General features: G+C 39.1%; 2 protein-coding genes across 2 annotated transcripts; one reads left to right on the forward strand and one right to left on the reverse strand.

Moving 5' to 3' along the window:
• Window positions 1-454: 454 nt before the first annotated feature.
• On the reverse strand, window positions 455-4,081 carry med29 (mediator complex subunit 29). The gene is made up of 4 exons (XM_031297009.2): window positions 3,792-4,081; window positions 3,548-3,606; window positions 3,356-3,440; window positions 455-980 (listed from the first exon to the last, which is right to left on the reverse strand). Exons 1-4 carry the CDS (start codon window positions 3,990-3,992, stop codon window positions 753-755), a joined length of 573 nt encoding a protein of 190 aa, XP_031152869.2. The 5' UTR covers window positions 3,993-4,081; the 3' UTR covers window positions 455-752.
• A 780-nt stretch (window positions 4,082-4,861) lies between these two features.
• Window positions 4,862-20,690, forward strand: ppp2r1bb (protein phosphatase 2, regulatory subunit A, beta b). Its single transcript, XM_031297010.2, has 15 exons — window positions 4,862-5,077; window positions 5,638-5,728; window positions 6,367-6,467; window positions 6,876-7,108; window positions 7,294-7,441; window positions 7,559-7,714; window positions 9,784-9,898; window positions 10,044-10,114; window positions 12,308-12,442; window positions 14,738-14,911; window positions 15,089-15,149; window positions 18,245-18,399; window positions 18,577-18,719; window positions 18,848-18,939; window positions 19,051-20,690. The coding sequence occupies exons 1-15, from the start codon at window positions 5,000-5,002 to the stop codon at window positions 19,065-19,067; spliced, it is 1,770 nt and encodes a 589-aa protein (XP_031152870.1). The 5' UTR covers window positions 4,862-4,999; the 3' UTR covers window positions 19,068-20,690.
• Window positions 20,691-21,414: the final 724 nt, after the last annotated feature.

Consider the following 21,414-nt stretch of genomic DNA (forward strand, 5'->3'; position numbering starts at 1 on the left):
TGAATCTTTGGAAAGGGATTGCACTCTCTTAGCAACCTCCCCAAAATACTATTCTGTTGCCCCACTATATCAACACTGCTGCTTCAATAGGACTTAAATCAGATAATTTTACAGGATCATCTAAAGAGCTTGGCTGTTACTCTATGCATGTGAACGCTTTTATTGGAAAGATTCTTCATTCTACTGCCTCTGTGTACATTTTAATTCTGACATGTTCTTCCCTTGTACTACTACTACGTTACTGCAGACAACTATGCAGGTGGTAATTCACCTGCATAGTTGAACAAATACATATTTACTCTTTTCTTCACTACAGTCAGTTCTGCATCCACAACTGACGGGTTTTTGCTCTCATGAATCATGCTCTAACATTACATCCTCCTCATCAGTTAAAGATGTTATTGACAGAAAGGTCTTCTTTTGTGCATCATCGTGAATAATGAGAGAACATTAGTATCAGTACAAAGGTTTTAATATTCAATACAAATAAACTACAAAAGACTTGTATTGAGTTGGCAGTTACAACTCTGCCACCACCTGCTGGTCATCTTAGAACATGATATTTTGTCAGGAATATTTACAGAGCGTTTACAAGGAACATAACTTACTTAAAAAAAAAAAATTTAAAACAAACGTAACCAAATATACAGGCTCTTGAGAAATGAAACAGCATATTGACCCAAATATGAAATCCATCATCCTTGTCAAAAATGTCACCAGATGTAGAAAGAGTTGGGATAGATAAACCAGGTCTACATGATTCCCGGAGGCTGTACCTTCCCTGCTATCTTCTTGGAGCACTCCAGCAAAGCATTGTGGATATCTTTGGCACAGGAGATCTGAGACTTGATCATGCCGAGGTACTGGGCATAAGACATGGACTCTGTCTGCACTGTGTCCGGCTTGGTGGCTGTTGGGACCAGGTTGGGTGAATGTTTGGCGCTGTCAATGCTCTGGGAGAGGCACTCATATGCCAGCCGCTGCATAGAGGAGACAAAACGTGAGTATATGTGGTATACTTTAAGTGTAGATACAGTATATGTAGCGTATGCAGTGGTGGAATGTAAAGAAGTACATTTACTCAAGTACTGTACTTAAGTACACATTCAAAGTACTTACTTGAGTGTTTCCATTTTATGCAACTATATATATATATATATATATATATATTAGGGCTGTCAATCGATTAAAAAAATTAATCTAATTAATTACAGACTGTGATTAATTCATCGAAATTAATCGCATACATAATTAACGGTGCCTGAACCGATACTTTTTAAGAAAGTAAAAAAAGAAAAGAAAACAAAGGGTACTAAACAACAGTTGGTGACATTAAAGAACGGCTTGTTTATTGCTAAGGCCATATGGTCAAAATTAAATGTTAACATTAATAGTTATACATTAATAATAATGTATAACAATAACTTATTTCACTAGTAAATTGCTGTTGAACGACAAAAACAACCACCAAGGACATTTACAATAACTTCAAATGCACCACGAAGCTGTAGTTTACCAGTTTCATTGAACGCCCCGTCTGTGTTGTTTTTCCGACGGCAGCTGCAGATTGTTACATCCCGCTGTTGAGTCACAGTCCTCTACAGTAAAACACAGTCACACTTTACACCGTTCAGCGTTAGCTGTCAGCATTGTAACTGTGTTTAATCCAGCTACTAGCTAGCGGTAGGCTAACGTTAGCTGCTGTCGAGTATAGTGTTAACTAGCTAGCGGTAGGCTAACGTTAGCTGCTGTTGAGTATAGTGTTAACTAGCGTCACATGCAGCGGTGTTTGTGTTGCCGTCTGTTTCAGAGCATCAGAGAGAAGAGCAGACATATCAGTGGCTCCAGATTTCGGTAGCCAGGGTTGGCAGGAAGAAGATTTTTTACAAGTAAATGTTCCAGTTAATGATCCAGGCAGCACATTCTCGTCTCCCTCCTTCATTTTACAGTCCAATGGTGGCTAGAACGGCTCCGGGTCAAACGTCAATTATGTAATGGATTAATCCACGTTATTTTTTTTAACGCGTTATTTTTTTTCTCAGATTAATTTATCGAAATTAACGCGTTATTTTGACAGCCCTAATATATATATATAGCTGGGTGATATGGAGAAAATCAAATATCACAATATTTTTGACCAAATACCTCAATATCGATACCGCAACAATATTGTATGGTTGACTATTGGTGCTTTCACAAAATATTTACACAATGAGATTTTTGATAAATAATCATCAGTAATGTGGACATAATGTCTAAGTGGGGAAAAGGCAAATAATAGAACAGCTAGAACAGTCTGGTAAGTTCAGAAAATGACATCACTTTACTGTAATGCAGCCTTTAAAACCAGGAAAAGACCACACTTATGCCATATTACAATATTCAAAATCTAAGACGATATCTAGTCTCATATCACGATATCGATATAATATCGATATATTGCCCAGCTCTATCTATATATATATATATATACACACACACACACTCACTCCACTACATCTCAGAGGTAAATATTGTACTTTTCACTCCACTACATTTGTCTGACAGCTTTAGTTACTTTTCAGATTACAGTTTTTCATCCTCTTACTGTCCAGTAAAAGACATGTATCTTCTGATGCGTTGATTTTGGATGTTTGTGATAAACTGAAGGATTAGGTGTTGCTTTATGTGTTGAGAAAATTCTCCTACTTCTTAAGCTGCATACATTTAAAACCCTCTTGGATCTGCTGTAAAATGCATTGTCACAAAGCTGAGCTCATTGTAATTACAATAAAGCTGAGTCACTTTTTAGAGATATGTGGTTCTCACAGGACACCGACGGTACAAACATATATCTTATAGAATATGATGCAATCAATAAGATTAAACTACCCAACAGTATATAAAGGAGTTAGCACAACCTTAAACATCTACAGAAGTAAAATGCAACATGCACATTCTTCAAATGAGTGTCTCACTTATTTCCAATCTTATCTTGATGCAGTATGCACAGTGTGTTGTGGCTCCAGTCTATACATTACTACCTTCGTCAATACTCCAAAGCAATGCTCTATTCCACTACATTCACTCAAATGCTTTTCCAATGCTCCTTGTAAGGTGGGTTGGAAGTGTCTTATAGGATAGTGACTCACTCCTCTCAACAATTTAATGTCAAGGCTTTTACAGGATTGAGCATTCTTTATTTTCATATTTACAAAAATAGAAACAATATATTGAAACAGCTGATCTATAAGATCTAAAGAAAGTAAAAAAAAATAAGGGACGGAACTTCCTTTAAATCAGCTGTGGTGACCAATAAACGCCAGGACATATCAGTCCAATATGTTGGTTATGTGTGTATTCATGTAAGTCTTACCAAACACAGCTCCAGTTGATCGCAGAGGGCATAAAACTCCTCTAGGCTCTTGTCAAAGCGCTGAACAGAGGTGTCGCTGCTTTTGCTAAACCGGAAGAAACAAAAGACACATTCAAAAATATGACCGAAACATTCTTCTTTCTTCAGGACCACTGCAGTAACGTTAACGTTCCCCCCAACCAATCAACTTACATGCCGTTGTCAATTGTAGTGTTATGGGCCAAATTCAGGGACGCAATCTTCATTACATTCTGAAAGTGACAAATAAAGCGATATGTTTAAAGCACACTGCTGCATATATTTAATGCATTTGTGAAACTACGATATTTAAATTCGTTAAACAAACTTTAGCTAACGGTAATTGTGATCCCATGTTTTGGCCATTTTCGGTTGTGAAAAGTGTGTTTCCTGTTGTAGCTAGATGCCGCACAATTACCTGCAGACTCTCCTTCAGCTGTGGAATAAGCATTTTAAATCTATGAACTGGGTCAAAGTCTTGCTGTTGGCTTAATTGCTGCTGCTGCTGCTGCTGCTGCTGTTGTTGTTGTTGTTGTTGTTGTTGTTGTTGTAATGAAGAAGGCTGTTGTAATCCGGGCTGAGACATCGGCCCGCCGGGTTGCTGCTGCTGAGACGCCATCTTGAAAAGCGGCTACGATGTACAGTCTGGAAAAAGAGTAACATATCCTGTTCGTTATTTTTCAAAATAAAGGCGTTTCTTGAACGACATAACTTTGAAAAATGAATATTGTGCGAGTGCCAGTAAACACACCGCCCTCTGCTGATTAATGCAGCACCACATGATAGAACCAAATTCATTCCCATTAATACCTCGTTTCTTGGTACTACTACCCACTTGTACATTAATGTGTCATTTATTCCTACATTTGCTATAGGCCTATGTGTTGCATGTAGGGGCTACCACTGCTTTTCATTGTACAATAATTGTAATTACAATAAAGCTGAGACAGGTATGTCTCATCGATAAACAGTATATACACTGTACACTATACAATAATAGTTTTGAATTTGATCAATTACAAATATTCTAGTCGTGTAGGCACATCAAGAAGGCATGCTTTTTTGTATATTTATATGGAACAAATAGGGTCAAACTTTCATCTGACTTTAGGTTATTGAATAAATACATTTGTTTATGTTGAATATTTTTTAAGATCGTTCTGTAAAGTGTGTGGGCCTACTTTTCGTGTAAATAGTTTAGTGGTAAAATACTAAACTAACTACTAAACTATTATTTTAAATTCAGGACTGTGGCTGTAAATATATATATACATATATATATTATTATTATTATTATTATTATTATTATATGTTTTAAATAATGATAATTTCATACTTTTACTTCTGTAACCATTACTTAATGTATTAAACAATTCGGAGGTTCCTATAATATTGAACGTTTTCTTTGTTCAAGTACTATGGTTTGTTTTTCATAAAGTATTTAATTTTGTTTTGTGTGGCCTACTAAACATGGTTGTTGGCGGTTTTCTCGCTGGTTTCTTGAAGGCAGCAGCAGCAGCAACAGCGCAGTAGCGGAGGAGGGAGGGCCCTGCAGCCGCTCTATTCTGGCAGAAACCCCGTAGTGCAGCACAGCAACGCCATTCGATAACTGCAACAGTGTCCAAAATGGCAGGAGCTGATGGAGACGACTCTCTCTACCCTATCGCCGTTCTCATTGATGAGCTGCGAAATGAGGATGTCCAGGTAGTAACGCAAGTTTCAACGTTCATCTTTATTTGTATTGTTCCGTAAAACGAGGCCACTTTGACGCATTTCAGTTGCAGATCTGATCATCAGTTAGCTAACTAGCACATATGTAAGCTAACGTTCCCGGCCAAGGCCTATCAGGAGTATCTTCCTGGCGCACCCTGCTTTGCCTGTCTAGCTAGCTAGCTGGTTTCTGTCATGATTTACGACGTAAATTGTTAATCTGGAGAAACAGTTAATGAAATGCTAGGGGCTTATATTATTCGAACTGTAGGTAATACAATATTATTAACGTTACCAGTAGTCTGCAAGACAATTTAAGCAGGTCATTGGTTTAAATCACAACAGCAGGCCGTTCAAGGCCGCAGTGGGTAGAGAGGCACTGTTGTTAGCCTGTTTGTCCCTTGCCAATGAATGTAAAGGTAGCTATCCTTTCGATTCAGGTAAATCCTACTTGGGTTAACTAACGCTAGGTATAGTGAGGCGTAACGTTAATCATTGACATTGTTTTTTTTTTTTTAAATGTGCTCACTAGTGAATGTCCATTTTGTGTACAGTTACGACTGAACAGCATCAAGAAGCTGTCCACTATTGCTCTGGCCCTTGGTGTTGAGAGGACTCGCACTGAACTCCTTCCTTTTCTCACAGGTAATAAAGTAATTCATTTTACCATTAAAATCACCTGATGTTTGACACAGCAGTTATGACCTGTTATTAGCTGTCGTCACATTAAGAAATGCTGAATGAGTTGTACTTTAAAATCAGAGTCATATTTATTACAAAAGTAAGTTTTCATTTGCCTTGGTATGGTAGGTGCATACAATAAACATTAAAAAGGGATTAAACGATAAGGCAAAGTACTACTACAGTTAACAAATATAGAATATATGTATTGCAATAAAAAGTATGTAAAAAGACACTAACAAAAATAACATGTACAATATAACTGTTTAAGAAAGGGAAAGAAGGAAGGCTGTACGGTTTAGTGCAGGGTGTGCAAACATTTTAATCAGGGGACGTGCAAGGGATTAAGGCTGGTTTATGCTTCTGCGTCGAGTCGAATCGACGTAGCCTGACGTGCACCTCTCGAAAAATGTAACTACATGTCACAGCAACGCACGTCGCTCGGCCTCCTGCCAGAGGGGAGTTGTTTAAAAAGTTTGTTTCCATGGTGGGAGGAATCTGCCACAATAAACCACTCCAATAACTGTCAGTGATTTTGTTACATTTTCAGACCTGAATATATCAATCACAGCTTTTTCACAAGTCTTTCTGTATTTCTTTAGACACCATCTATGACGAAGATGAGGTCCTCTTGGCCTTGGCTGAGCAGCTTGGCAATTTCACTATGTTGGTGGGAGGGCCAGAGTACGTCCACTGTCTCTTGGTAAGTCACTGGAGAGTTGATTTAGATATCAGGATGTGGCTTGCAGACATTACTTGTTTTTATGATGAATTAATTCCTGGATTTGGTCTCTTCATGGGATTTGTTGATTAAAAGATAACCAGAAGGCTGCATTAGTTTTAATTAATGGACATTTATGAAATCACTTGACTTTCTAGCTTAGTGAAATAAACAGTTTAAACACTTGCCTATTTGGATTTTATACTAAGGGTTTTCACCTGAACACAGACCAGAACCTTTTAGATTGCTTAAACTAAAACTAGTTTGAAATATTGGTGTGTTTTGATATTGCCTTCTACCTTTTTTATATACATTAGAAATATATAATACTATATACACATAGTTGAAGAACATTAACCTTCTCTAACCTTATTCCTTCTTGATCCACAGCCTCCTCTGGAGAGCCTAGCTACAGTCGAGGAGACAGTAGTCAGAGATAAAGCTGTGGAATCTCTGCGGAAGATCTCACAGGAACACTCTCCAGTTGACCTGGAGGTCCATTTTGAGCCTTTGGTCAAGCGGCTGGCCAGTGGTGACTGGTTCACTTCTCGCACATCTGCCTGTGGCCTCTTTAGCGTCTGTTATCCCCGTGTCTCCAGCACTGTCAAAGCTGAGATCCGCCAGTAAGTGGCTTCTTAACAAGGAGAAACACTTTTTAGAGTGCGCTCAATCATTATTTGCAGTTGTGTACAATAAATTACCTGCCTAATGTCATGTCATACGTAATGTATACCTGAGGTGTTTTAGGCTTCTAACCATGTTTGGTTCGTCAGTTTTTTTCTGATAAAATGTTTGTGGTTATCTCTAGGCATTTTCGCACCTTGTGCTCAGATGACACTCCTATGGTGCGTCGTGCTGCAGCATCTAAACTGGGGGAGTTTGCCAAAGTCCTGGAGCTGGATTATGTAAAAAGTGACATAATTTCCCTCTTCACTGCTTTGGCCTCTGATGAGCAGGTATGACCACTCGTCTTCCTTCTTCTCAACCTAAACTGCTGTTGCACTCTGTGTTCTGCAGTACCCTCTAAAAAACCCAGGGATGGCTAAATGGATCCCATTATCTTTTTCCACCAGGACTCAGTGAGGCTGCTTGCCGTGGAGGCTTGTGTCAGCATTGCTACTCTGCTGCCTCAGGAGGATCTTGAGACCCTGGTGATGCCAACCCTGCGCCAGGCTGCAGAAGACAAATCCTGGAGGGTCCGCTACATGGTGGCTGACAAGTTCTCTGAGGTAAGCAGCCGATTTATTTCCTTTTTTCCACTCTTGTTGACATCCTGGTTAAATGTAGAATTGGCAAAAAATGTCAATTGAGAATCAACTCATGTTTAGAATTGACTTCGTCCAGTTAAGAATCATTTAGCGCAAACAAAGGCCAATTGCCATGATTATTTTCCAGGGTGCACACATGTTCCAAGTTAGAGAGGAAGTTATGATTACAAGTGTAAAATAAGATCAGAGAGACTTTATTTTTATCCATCTAATGTACAGTACATGGAATGAAATTGTCTCCCTGGTCCCAGTTCAAAAACAACAAACAAGTTTGTTTTTTTTTGGTTATATAAATGTGTGGTTTTGATGTTGTGCATGTTCTTTTCAGGAGATTTCAAGATTATTGCTGAATAGAACAAATCCGATTTTTTTTTTTTTTTTTTTTTTTAAATAGATCAAGACAGTGGGCATGCACATTTGGGAGTGGGACATAACATGCATTAACTGGAGCACATCATACAACACTCCTGTATGCAACATGTTTTCTTTTTATAATTTTTTTTACATTAGCTTTGTCTTGAAAGCTCTAATTTTTCACTTTTTTGCCAGAGTAAGGCTTCCTATTCCTTTTATAATCATGTGGTATGCTGGGAAAAGCATGTCCCAGACCCATCTCTGAACTGGATCTACAGAGATTAAGTTGATTTGATTAAATTGTTATCGGACTGTGGGTTTGACTAAAAACATTTCTAAAATATGAATCTTCTAAAAATATTACCAAATAATTATGTTATATTTCGGATCTTTTGTAGGTTAATATCATTTTGTTAAGTCAACAGTTTGCACTGTATTGTATTGACCGAAGTTGGAGAAACAGCTAGCTGATGTGGTATTAGCTAAAGTGGTTAGCACACACCAAATGTTTCGGCCGATGACGTAGATAGCCGTGCTGATTTTGAACAGCTCACCCAGAGACTGAAGGCAGGATACATTCAGAAACCGTATCTCACTCTAAACAGCATGGATGGATTTGTTTCTAAGTTTGTATGCGTGTAGAAGCACCAGAGAGAGAAAATAACACCCCAAATCTCAGAAAAGGTGATTTTTTTTTTTCCACAGTATGGGCACTTTAAAAGAATAGGTTTTCTAATTAGTGCAAACTAAAAAATGCAGCTTTGTTATTTTTATAAAAACAAATGCACTCGATATAGACTAAGGCCATCAACAAAGTGTAGCACAAGCTCAAGAAATAATAGTTTTTCCACTTGAATTAAAGTGGTGCTTGATGTTTTCGTAATGCGCCCAGTGCTCAACGCTAACTTTTTAAAGTGGTTGCCGGCTTGGCAACCAGGCATCAGCTTTTGATTGCCGAAATTGACAATACAGTTGCCATGTTTTAAACTGTCTATATTTTGAGCAAATAATTTATGTAACTATACCACACATTTTAATAATGAAACAATGAGATAATGGCTTGCAATATAATTTCCCATCCCTCTCAAATAGGGGTGCGAAACTCATTGTTCGGCTCACGGTTTTGAGTCACGGATCGGATCAATTTTTGGATCAGCAAAAAGGGGGGAATTGAAATGATTATTAAAAATATAATAACTATTAACCATAATTACTTCTTTTACCAGTAAATTGCTGTTAAAAGACAAAAATGGATGAGAAAAGGGTATTTTATAATAACTTTGAATGCACCACGAGGTTAACCAGTTTTAAGTAAATGCAACGCAACATTTAGTCCAGTCTGTTTTTCCAACAGCAGTGACCAGTGCTAGTTTGTGGGCGTTTCTCAATCTGTGTTCTTCTATTGACTTGTGTCCTGTGAAACGTCATCTCGTGTTGCCAAAGTTTTGTCCCAATACACAAGTTTGCATTTCACCAAGAACAGTTAAGATTCCCGGAAATGTTCTTGAAACACCCATTTTACCCAAGGGGGTAAGCTTCTCCGCGGACCGCGAACCTCCTATGGCGCCATTTTAATGCTACAAAGCGATCACCCCCCATCTATGTCTTTTTGTATTGATATTTTCCCCACATGCTTATTTGAATATTGAGACATGTTGATTTCCCTCTGAATGTAGCTCCAGAAAGCAGTGGGACCAGAGATCACCAAGAACGATCTGGTCCCTGCCTTCCAGAATCTTCTGAAGGACTGTGAAGCTGAGGTCCGTGCTGCCGCAGCCAACAAAGTCAAAGGTCAGGACATGAATACACAGTAATTAAAGCCTTAATATAGAGACTTGCTGAAAAAATTTAATTTGCGTGGGTTGAGTTGAACATGTTTCAGCTCGTCTTTGTCTTTTTCATGTTTTTATTGATGGTGTACTTTTCTTTTTGTTAGAGTTCTGTGAGAACCTCCCAGAGGACAATCGTGAGCAAATCATCATGACTCACATTCTGCCCTGTGTCAAGGTAAAAAAAAAAATTTTCTGTATGCCATGTTTCTCTGCTGCTTCGTTATTAAGCATTGAAAAGGATTAGAGGCTTATCTTTTTATAGTCTTCCCCAAAGAGTTTATGCAGAAGTGTGGTGTTGTGACGTACACCTTGGATCTTATTTTGTTAATGTTGGTCATTATTCCTTTTGACACTGACAATACTTTATTTACCAACTCAATTGCTGATATCTCAAGTGTGATGGTTAGTCAAACAGGGAAAGCAACAGACGTTTTCAAACCAAGTTTAACAGCATTATATGAACCACTGATACAGATACAGTAGTATCAAGTACACTAAAAGTGTGTTCACTAAAATGTTTATACAATTGTCAGTTGCATAGATAACTGTGTTGTCATGACTATAAGTACAGTAGGTTTAGCCATAAAGCTATTTTTAAATAGTTTTCTCCAGTTGTGGTAAAATTGGGGTTTTGTTAACCAGCTGTATATTGCTTGACCTACTAGACTTTATTTCCCCAGATCTAAGTAGTTGAGTCAAATATTTAAACTGGCCAAAAATATGTATTAGAACCAAGTTTTAAACAAAAATCCTTGAACAAGATTGTTGATGAAACATTACATTGGAAAATTTTCAGGAATAGCAATATTTCCACCACTTTAGATTTATGACCTGTGTTTGCTTTGATGCTCTTGATTTGAGTAAACTATCAAACCCAATCAAGTAGGCAGCATTCACATACACACTAAAGAGAGGAGAGGTGGTCTGACTACAACCTGTAGGGACAGCAGACATTTATGGCGTGGTACCTGCTCGCCTCGACTCTACTCGCCTTTTTTGGTTTTCCATTACGAAAAAAAGTCCCTTGTACCTGCTAACAGGGACTTTTTTTTTTTTAGTATCGCCTCCGTCGAGGTTCCAAGCGAGCTGAGGTGATACCAAAAGGTGACGTGAAAACCTGCAGACTACTGATTGGTCAGAGAGAATCGTCACTAATCACTGCGTCGTCATTGCTAGCGACAGACGGGGGGTGTCCTGAACAAACCCGCCATTTTTAAATAGTTTAGCCAGCGGTGTCTTGCTTTTTGCTTCCTCCAGCTTCTTTTGAAACAAAATTTGTCTTCTGGCATGCGAGCAAACAGCAACAGCCACATGCCGAGAGTCAAAAACAACACACCTTCGACGTTCTGTGTGTCGCGTTAGGTCATGGCAGTTTCTTGCGGCGTCGCTATGACGACCAGCCGCGCTCGCCTCAGGCATGAGGCGGTACTAAATCTGCAATGGAAAAATGAGGACGGGACACCGCAGTAGAGTCGAGCAGGTACCATGTAATGGAAAAACGCCATTAGATATCCAAAGATGCCCACTTACATAACCCTAACCATAAATGTCTGTTAAGGGGCCATGTTATGTGGGGCTTTTGCAAAAGACAGCGATTAAAACATTATGCTGTGTGCCAGTGTTAGTCTTGAACAGATTTTGAACAGCAGGTGGCACTGTTGTTTTTTGTTCAACAATAATTTCAGTCTTGGTGCTACTGATCAAAATATCTTATGTCATTGCCAGTGTTTTAAATTACTAATGGTCTTAGTACAGTACAAGCTAGACCTGCATTGAAATTCTAGGATCTATAGATTATGGTTTGTAAAATGTACAGATGTCACAAAGGGTCATTGTGCTAATCCTGTTAACATATTAACTGTGGAACAAGGATATAAAGGTAGTAACAAACATTAACTGTGGAACAAGGATATAAAGGTAGTAACAAACATTAACTGTGGAACAAGACTATGCATACAGGTAGCAACAAACCAGTCCTGCAATTCTTTAGTACTTATTCTTTCTACTAAAAGCTTCATGTAGTATTTGTTTTATCTGTTATGTTTTATATAATCAATCAGATCAGTGAGCAATTAAAAAAATAAAAATAATTTCTGTGCCCCGTAATTATATTAAGCTATTTCTCTTTCTGTCTACATCATATTTAAAGTTATTCCACCTACAGTAGTTAACTGCAGTGACTGTTGTCTGCACTAGTATTACGTCCACTTTGCTGCATATTTACACAAGACGATTATAGCCTCCCTCCCTCTAGTGTGTTGTAAATATGACCCATAGCAGTAGTGTTGATGTTTATTTATGCACCTTCTGTCTTAACTATTTGTTTGTGCTGATCTCTCTGCCTCCTGTGTGTCCCTTCTCTCCCCAGGAACTTGTTTCAGACACCAACCAGCATGTGAAGTCAGCCCTGGCCTCAGTCATAATGGGTCTTTCGACCATTCTGGGCAAGGACAACACAATAGAGCACTTACTGCCTCTCTTCCTGGCTCAGCTCAAGGACGAGGTAAAGGAAATGCAGACTCTTAATCGTGGGCCTCAATTTTTTTTTATATTTTACACAGCTGGCTTTGGAAATCCTTAAGGCAGTGCTTAGTTTGGTAACATTCACAACAAAAGCTTCCCGTGAAGTGAAATTAGACCAACTTCTTTGGCCTTTAGCGATCAACATATCTGAGACAGGGTGAAGCCACTTAGCTGCAGCCACTAGATGTACCTCGCTGCCACCTGGCTGAGGAGGAAGATGATTCATGCAGTTGGTAGCTAGACTGAGACCTTACAATTAGATGTCTGAATTGCTGTGTCTGGAGTAAAGCATAATGAAAAGCTGGACTCCGTGCAACTAGATAAGTTATTGCTAGATGCATTTAGTGGCTGAAGTAGATTGAGCAAGGCTACGGTTCCAGCTGGTCATAGTTTTGTTGTGAAATTGGACGAGTCCTTTTTATCAGTCTGTCTTCTTTGGATTTCAGTTATTTTTGTGACTGTCAGCATTAGACATACCTTTTTTGAAATTATTTGATTTGACATTGTAGGTCAATGTGTTCTACAGTATGAGTCTGCATAAAGTTATAATGGGCTGGGTTTTAGAGGATGAATGGGACAGTCATCAGCTAATTTAATAGGTTAATCTAGAACAACAGTAGCCTAGTCGCATCTTGTCCCATGAATACATTTCCATGACATTTAATTAGGATATTGAGATTGGACAGGAGTTTGGCAGGTCAGTCACGGATGTATATAAATGTTTTGGAAGGCTTGATGCTGTCAGTTCTTTCACTGCTTTCTTTAGTCCTATTTAAAGATGGCCCCATTTCCTTACAGCACAAACGCAAGACCAAGAGTGTCTAATTAGATTTATGTCCAAACTGACAGCTTTGACTTGCAAATTTCAATAATTCAAGGTGCTGAGGACAATTTAAAGAGAGCAAGATGGAGAATGTTCTGCAGACGTGCTTTCATTTAAAAGCTGAATTATTTCAAATTGTTACTGTGCCTAATCTGGCTACTTCTTGGTTCCTACTTAGTTAACAAGCCTGACAGTGTAAAATCATTGTGCAATTTAGTGCTTCTGTTTTTTTGGAATACGTGAATACATTTCTTTTTAACTGTTCCAGTTTTTAATATCCTGTCCAAATTTTCTGTTAAAGCATATCTCCATTTAAGGCTCTTTTATATAAACATTAGGCCTATGTTAGATTATCTAGACAAAACTACTTGGACATTAATTTTGTTTATAGTGACTACAGTGGCTTGGCTGGAGACAAGCACTTTGGAGAGAGTAAAATAATGCTAGCGTTGTTCAATATAGCGCTAAAAAAAAACTTAAAAATTTAGATAATGGTATATCAGGTTTATGGGATGAATAGGATTTGTAAAGCCACAAGAGGCAAGTGTCCCTCCCAATAATTTGGATCCCTTAGTTGCAACTCTGTGTTTCGTTCGTTAGTGAAAAAGTGAAGTTGAAATGACAAGGGTCCCATCGTATTAGATTTGACTTTGAATGAGAGGCAGCATTGTAAGACCTTCAAAACAAGCCTGGTCATAAGAGGTGCTACAGTCGTCTTGGATTCTGTCTATAATGAACAAACGTTGGCAAAACTTACATATTCAATCCAGTATAACTTTTGAGGAGACTGTAGACGGAGTTGTTGCTAACACGTTGCAACAAGCATTGCACTGTAATTGGATAACAAAAACAGAATTTGACTTTATGCATGTTCCATATCCTATACCTCCTGTACTATAATGCCCCCCTAAAGTACATAGAGATTAGGGCTGGGCAATATATCAATATCGTGATATGAGACTAGATATCGTCTTAGATTTTGGATATCGTAAAATCGTAATATATTAAGTGTTGTCTTTTCCTGTTTTTTGAAGGCTGCATTGGAGTAAAGTGATGTAGTTTTCTGAGCTTAGCAGACTGTTAATAGCTGTTCTATTTGCCTTTACGCACTTTGTCATTAAGTCGATATTTCTGATTATTATTTATCAAAAATCTCGTGTAAATATTTTGTTAAAGCGCCAATTGTCAATCCTACAATATCATCGCAATATCGACATCAAGGTATTTAGTCAAGAATATCGTGACATATGATTTTTCTCCATATTTTGCCCAGCCCTAATACAGATCCTAATAACCCTTCTTTTAGACCCGTTGTCTCTGTTAATTCCAATGGCACTTGAAATGCAGACTTGTCGTCTTTTTATGATTCGTTTAATGTCTAAATACTTTATTGTAATGAAAGCGTGCTGCCATAAGCTTTACTTGCTCATCTTTATAATTCTTCTGTCACAGTGCCCCGAGGTGCGTCTCAACATCATCTCCAACCTAGACTGTGTGAACGAGGTGATTGGCATCCGTCAGCTCTCCCAGTCACTGCTGCCGGCCATTGTGGAGCTGGCAGAGGATGCAAAGTGGAGGGTCCGCCTCGCCATCATAGAGTACATGCCCCTGTTGGCAGGACAGCTGGTGAGTCATGGAGTCTAGGAACACAGCTGAAACCCATATAGAATATGTTTTTAAAGATCTTTTTAATTAGTACCATGTGTAGAACCAGAAATATTAGCAACGTGCAGACAATCAGGCCTGATTTGTCTGTATACATCAGGAAAGCACTCTAATTACACTGTGTCCATGTTTTCTCAGGGAGTGGAATTCTTTGATGAGAAGCTCAACACCCTTTGTATGGCCTGGCTTATTGACCACGGTAAGGCACTTTAATGGGTTAAAGTTTTCAATGGAGTTATGTCAGATATTAACAAATTGTTTGTGACATGGCAGGCAGAACATGCATTTTACAAGTGGTTGCTTAAACAGAAATGCTTATGGAGGCAGCTTCTTTGGCAATATTTTTGCAAATGTTGGCCTTGTTTTCTAGGTTTCTTTAAGTTCTTAAAACATTACCTCTCCAAAATCACTAAATTCCTAAACCAACTTCCGGGGGAAGGACCCCCAAATACATCTTTACCACATTTTCCAGTTGTAATCATTTTACTCGCTTTGGCCCTTGGCACTCTTTAGCAGCCTGTGACTTTATATAATGCACTAGCCCTTTTTTTTTAAAATGTCACATACAACTCCTGCTACATCTGCTCATTTTCCATGACACACTTTGGCAGTGTTGCATTAGTTGTCAATACTTGCCTGAGCACAGCCAGTTGGCACACAGGTTTCGTCTTATCGCTCTGATGCTGTATTATTAGTGAGAAACTTGAAGGCTAAAGTAGGTGTGAGAAGTGGCAATCTGCAGCTCTCTGCTATCATGTGCATGCTAATAGAAGGCTGTGAATAAGAGGCCATCTTCTTTCTAATGCCATGTACAGTATACTATTGCTATGAGTATGGAAAGGGCAATGTGAAAGACAACTAACATCCTGTAGTAAAATGTTTTTGACAGATTGTCATCAGATCTTTGTGTCACTGGAGTCAAAATGTGTGTATTTGTTTAGATCCTGTTGCACTCTGGCATACTTTCTTTATGTATTGCTTGACCTACTTAGTTTAACCTTGTTCTTGTATACCACAACCTGCAATTCATGCTGTGGATTTATACTGTACTTAACAGAGTTAGAAATCACAGTTGGGTTACTGTGTGGCAGAGTTTATATCTGAATTGGTTTGCCCTGGGCTCTACCCAGCAGTTTAACTGTTGGGTAGGGACCATCATATTCAATTCCTGGAAGAGCTGTGTTCCTGTAGAGCCACACAACACACACTGCTCCATTTCATAACCTGGAACATTGTCTTTTGCATAAATTCTTCACTCAGAGTATATAGTGTTCTCTTCACATCAAGTTGTCTAATTAGAGACACACACTCATGCTCGCTATTGAGGACAAAGGGCCAGCTGGGTTACATCATTGGAATGCTGCTGGTGTGAGTTTGTGTGTGTGTGGGGGGGTGAGGGGTGAGGGGTGTGCCACTCTTACGTAAGCCCTTCAAAGAAAGACAAGACTGCAGAAATCAGCCCAGAATCTTTTCCTCACTTACTCTATTACAAAGAGATGTTTGTATCATTTTAATATTTCACATGACTTACAAATGCCATGATTTCTGGTGTTTAATCTTACTGATAGTTAGATACTTTCTCACGGTGTGCTTTACCCAGTATCTAACTATAAAATGTGTGTGTGTGTGTTTTAAATATCTCGAACCATTCATCCGATCTACTTCACACTTAGTGTGTGACGCAGTTTCAACACGCGACACGTTCAATATTAATGAACTGTTAATCTGTTTTTTTTACCCGCATGCGCAAAAGACGTTGCATGTTCCGGCAATGTGAGTGAGGTAAATGTAGTAGTACAATGTTTTCCTCTTGAAGTAGAAGTACACAGTAAGTCAGTAGTGTTAGGGCTGTGACAGTATCGTTTTTTTTGTTCTTAACGCGGTGAAGAAGCAACGTATCACTGCAATATGGCAGTTAACCACAACCCCCCTCTTACGAGAGTAGCGTAAGTTAGATCGAGAATGGCAGCATGCCTTTAATGAGTGACGTCAGTGCCTCCGTTTTGCTGTCATTCTTTTAAGATTTTTTGGTGCTTTTCCCTTTTATTTGAAAGTGGATAGACATGCAAGGAGAGAGCTAGGGGATGACACGCAGCAAAGGGCAGCAGGTCGGATTCAAACCCTGCACCGCTGCAGGAATCAGCCAACATGGGGCGAACGCTCTTAACTGGGTGAGCTAGAGGCCACCTCGTTTTGCTGTCATTTATGGTTGCGCTGTTTTCTCTCCTCTCCGTTGATCTATTCCACAGACCTTTCAGAAAGCTCTATTGTCAATAAAAGAGTATTTGCCGACAATGCCGAGTGCTTCGCAGCACAGCGGTCTTAGCAGCTGAGCAGACAGAGAGGGCGACTCGGCAGTCCGCTAACTTGTTGCTCTCTCTACCGATGTAAGCTGCTCTGTTTTAGGCTACAAAATGTCCATGCAGGCTAAAATTCCACCGTGCTGTTTTGTCGGGATTAAGCTATAAGCAGAAGGAAACGCCGCTAGCTGCAAGGCTATTAATGTGTCCACCTCAGCTAAGAACGGAGAAATGTCTTTGCGTTCCCTACCGAGTATTATATTAAATGTTTCCTGTAGAAATAATTCATAATAATCAGACAGACAAAAGAAATCCCCCATATATTTAATGGACTGTCCATCCTCTTGTGCAAAGCTGTGACGAGCAACTTATTTTTTTTTTTTACTCTATAATCTCTTGAATATAGGATAGAAGACAGTCAATGAGGATAACTGAACAATTATTGTTTTCATTATATTTCATATCACATGACCTCTGTTCTCCTGTAACTTTCACCAGCAAAAAAATTAAATGCAAAAAAAAAAAATTGCAGTTATGTCATCACCGCCGGTATTGCGGTGATGCAGTTATCGTCACAGCCCTAAGTAGTATACAGTTAAGTTGCATATTAAGTGATTTGGGTCCTTCTGTAAGTAATTTTGGGGTACAGTGGTTCTGAAGAAAGCTACAAGCAGCAATACCATAGGCTCTAGTACTGATTAAGTCAATATAGACTTTGTAAGACGCTTCCATCATATGAATATAGTCTATGGGAAATAAGTCAAAATAATATTAATATAGCCTAATAACACAAATTTGCATCAAGTGGCTTTACTATTTGTAAAGCATACAAAGAATATGAGTAGAGCATGTCAGGAAGGACATGATTAACATCCAGGTGCCGTCCAGCAGATAGGACCTGATTCACGCGACGATCTCTCCACCATGGAGACCTGGAAAGAGACAAAACTGGAGCACACCGTTCACACAGAATGTTGTCACTGTAATTTTCTAGTGTATGCCATCCGTGAGGCGGCCACCTGTAACCTAATGAAGCTGGTGGAGAAGTTTGGAGCGGAGTGGGCTCAGAACACCATCGTGCCCAAAGTGCTGGGCATGGCCAACGACCCCAATTACCTCCACAGGATGACTACTCTATTCTGCATTAACGTGAGTCAACGGCACCATCTCATTAACTTGCTCTCATGTTTAGCGCCTTGGAGGTCTTTGAAGGATTCAATGTCCATCAGTGTCAGTCTAAAACTATATTAGTTCCTTTAAAAAAAAGATGTCCATTATCTGTAAATGTCGATGACTGTCTGTGACCATCTGTATTGTGCGTCTCAGGCTTTGTCCGAGGCATGTGGCCAGGACATCACCACTAAGCAGATGCTACCAGTGGTCCTCAAGATGTCCAATGACCAGGTGGCCAACGTACGCTTCAACGTGGCCAAATCCCTTCAGAAGATTGGCCCCGTCCTTGACAGCAAGTATGTTGTCTTTGTAATTTCAGCATCAGATGTTTTCTCTCCACAGTGACAGAAATGTGCTATCACACTAAACACAAGAACCAGCATTGACAATTTGTGTAATAATTCTCATCCTCTTTGTCCTAAAGTGCCCTTCAAACAGAAGTGAAGCCAGTGCTGGAGAAGCTGGCAACAGACACAGACATGGATGTCAAGTACTTTGCCCAGGAGGCTATCAGTGGTAAGCATTTCTGTCTTCTATCATTATTTATAGACTTTGAATGACATGAATAATATTTGAGATGTGTTTTGAAACTTATAGTAATAAGAAATCTTCTTGTTCTTCCCACAGTTCTGGCCCTGGCATAACCAACCCAACATGGCTTAACCAGACAACCACCCAAGACAACAACGCAAACACTTTTACAAGATATTTATTGATGTTCAGGAACAACTGGTAAATGTATAGAGAAAGCTGTTAACGATTGTTTAATCTTTTATCCTTTTGTTAACTGTCCAATAGTAGACCATGTCTAGGCATAGCACAGGCTTCTTCATTAACCTTCCTCTTTGCTGTAAATGGGTGCTTTAACAAAGGCAAAGTGTGATGAAATTGCATTAAGTGGTGCATGCTGACTTATGTGCTACTGTACTAGCCAGGCATCGCTAGCCAGAACCCCTCTCACATTCCTCTTTTACATCCTTGGCCACTGTTGTACTTTAGTCAAAGTGGTTGCAGCTTACCACATGTCTATGTTCGCTACGTAGCACCTAGGGCTGTGCTAGCTCTCCATACTGCTGCGCTTTTCTCCCGACTCAAACTTTGAGCAGCAGATGGTGTAGCAAGCTGTTTATTTTGCTGAGCTTCCTCCCAAATCAGCCCTTTTCCCTGGGACACTGCTGTGGCTCTCCAGAGAAGTGATTGAAAAGTCTGTGCAGGTCTACTAGGCTGTCTTTTCCCCACCACACCAAACCTGTTGTGTCCCCTAAATGCTTCACAGGATTGTTCTGTACAATGCTAGGACAAAGAAATAATGGGGTGTCCATTACTGCATGTAATCTAATACATGATTGCATGTACCAGTCAATCTCAAATTCCAACTCCATCTACCAGACTACCATGCCTTTGTGCACGGTTTGTTCTCTGCAGCAACACAGATTGAATTGGTCAAACAAATGAATTAGCTCAGCCCACCCTCATAGGGACCAGCTCAGTCGTAAAGTGTTGCTCATAATTATCGCTCCTCCAAATCCTTAGTGATTTTGTTGATGTACTAGGGTGGGAAGTAGTAGTCGGTTGTAATTTTCTGCATTGCACTTAATCTTTGTGCCAATGACTTTGATAAGCAGTGCTGATTTCTTTTAGTATGCCTGGGTAAACAGTTCTCACCTGTCCTGTCCTGTTCTATAAAGAGACAAGCATTGTTCCTTTTCTGTAAGGGACACTTTATTCCTTGGATGTTAATGGGATGGTAAACTAAATTGACTACAGCTATCAGGGCTGTGGCATTAACAAATCCATAGCACTCCTTGTGTCCTAGAGCCACCCAGTTTTCCCTTAAATCCGTGCTAAGCCCTCCACTGTACAGGCAATTTAAAAGCATAAGGTCTGCAAACATGAAGGGCCACCCAAGGATTCTTGCTTACAAATCTTTGCACAATGGAGAACAAGTGCATGCTTTCAAAGAAAGTGGGATGGGGGACATGGAGCATGTGTACGTAAGGCTGCATAATGTTTTATTATGGGTTGGGAGTTGGGGTGGTTATGGGCGGGTTGAATAAATGTATCGTCTGTGTTGATAAAAAACATTTGTCTTTTCCTGAAGTACTCCCGCAGTTCCCTTCTCCCCCCTCCCCTCATTTTGTTCTTGAATAAACCTTGATTGTTGATTGTCCTGTATCACGCAGACTGCTTTTATTTTTATTTTGAATTCTCTCCACATTTGGGATTCTGTACTACTGTATCTTGATCTGAATAAAGTAACAAATGAACTGGTGTAGCCTGCTTTTATAAATAGTTGCTGCTCAAGCACATTACATTACATTACATGTCATTTAGCTGACGCTTTTATCCAAAGCGACTTACAATTAAGTGCTTTCAATTGTGAAGGTTCAAACTCCAGACAACAAGTAGTAAGTGCAAATACAGTAGCTTTAAATAGGCAAAGCTACAAAGAGACAAATGAAAGTGCAGGTTCAAGAATTTTTTTCTTTTTTTTTTTTTTTTATCCGATGTCTAGTCGGATAAAGGCTTCTTGGCACTGTAATTGATAATTTGCTACGTGATGGACAAGCAATGGGAAATGATAATCAAAGCAACCACTAGATTACAATATAATGAATTTACTAGTGAATTGTCAGTGCTGACGGTATATTTTTGATAATCAACAAAAAAAGATGCTTTAACATCATAGTTAAAATAGATCACTATATATTGCTAATATATTGTTTGACATGAGAGACAAACTATAAAAATGTCAAGGCTAACTAAAATCTGACATCCTGGATGTGAAGATGGTAAAACTGCAGAGTTTATGTGACTTGTCAATGACATACTAACATGATTAATACCTTTTTATGATCAATAAAATCACTAAGTCAAACAAAGAAATACATTGTATAAGAAAAAGAATTTTATGTTGGCTACACTTACAAGTTCACCATACTTTGCCACAAGATGATTATGTGTAAATACAGCTGGAAAAGACTAAATTAT

This window comes from Sander lucioperca, chromosome 5, assembly GCF_008315115.2.
Source record: "Sander lucioperca isolate FBNREF2018 chromosome 5, SLUC_FBN_1.2, whole genome shotgun sequence".
Taxonomy (NCBI): domain Eukaryota; kingdom Metazoa; phylum Chordata; class Actinopteri; order Perciformes; family Percidae; genus Sander; species Sander lucioperca.

Excerpts from the sequence above, each read along its gene's own strand:
- med29 (XM_031297009.2), bottom strand. The coding sequence starts at position 3,992 with ATGGCGTCTCAGCAGCAGCAACCCGGCGGGCCGATGTCTCAGCCCGGA. Across the intron at positions 3,607-3,791 it reads AGCTGAAGGAGAGTCTGCAG|AATGTAATGAAGATTGCGTC; the intron begins GTAATTGTGCGG and ends TGTCACTTTCAG. Across the intron at positions 3,441-3,547 it reads ACTACAATTGACAACGGCAT|CAAAAGCAGCGACACCTCTG; the intron begins GTAAGTTGATTG and ends CTTCCGGTTTAG.
- ppp2r1bb (XM_031297010.2), top strand. The coding sequence starts at position 5,000 with ATGGCAGGAGCTGATGGAGACGACTCTCTCTACCCTATCGCCGTTCTC. Across the intron at positions 7,715-9,783 it reads TGGCTGACAAGTTCTCTGAG|CTCCAGAAAGCAGTGGGACC; the intron begins GTAAGCAGCCGA and ends CTCTGAATGTAG. Across the intron at positions 10,115-12,307 it reads ACATTCTGCCCTGTGTCAAG|GAACTTGTTTCAGACACCAA; the intron begins GTAAAAAAAAAA and ends TTCTCTCCCCAG.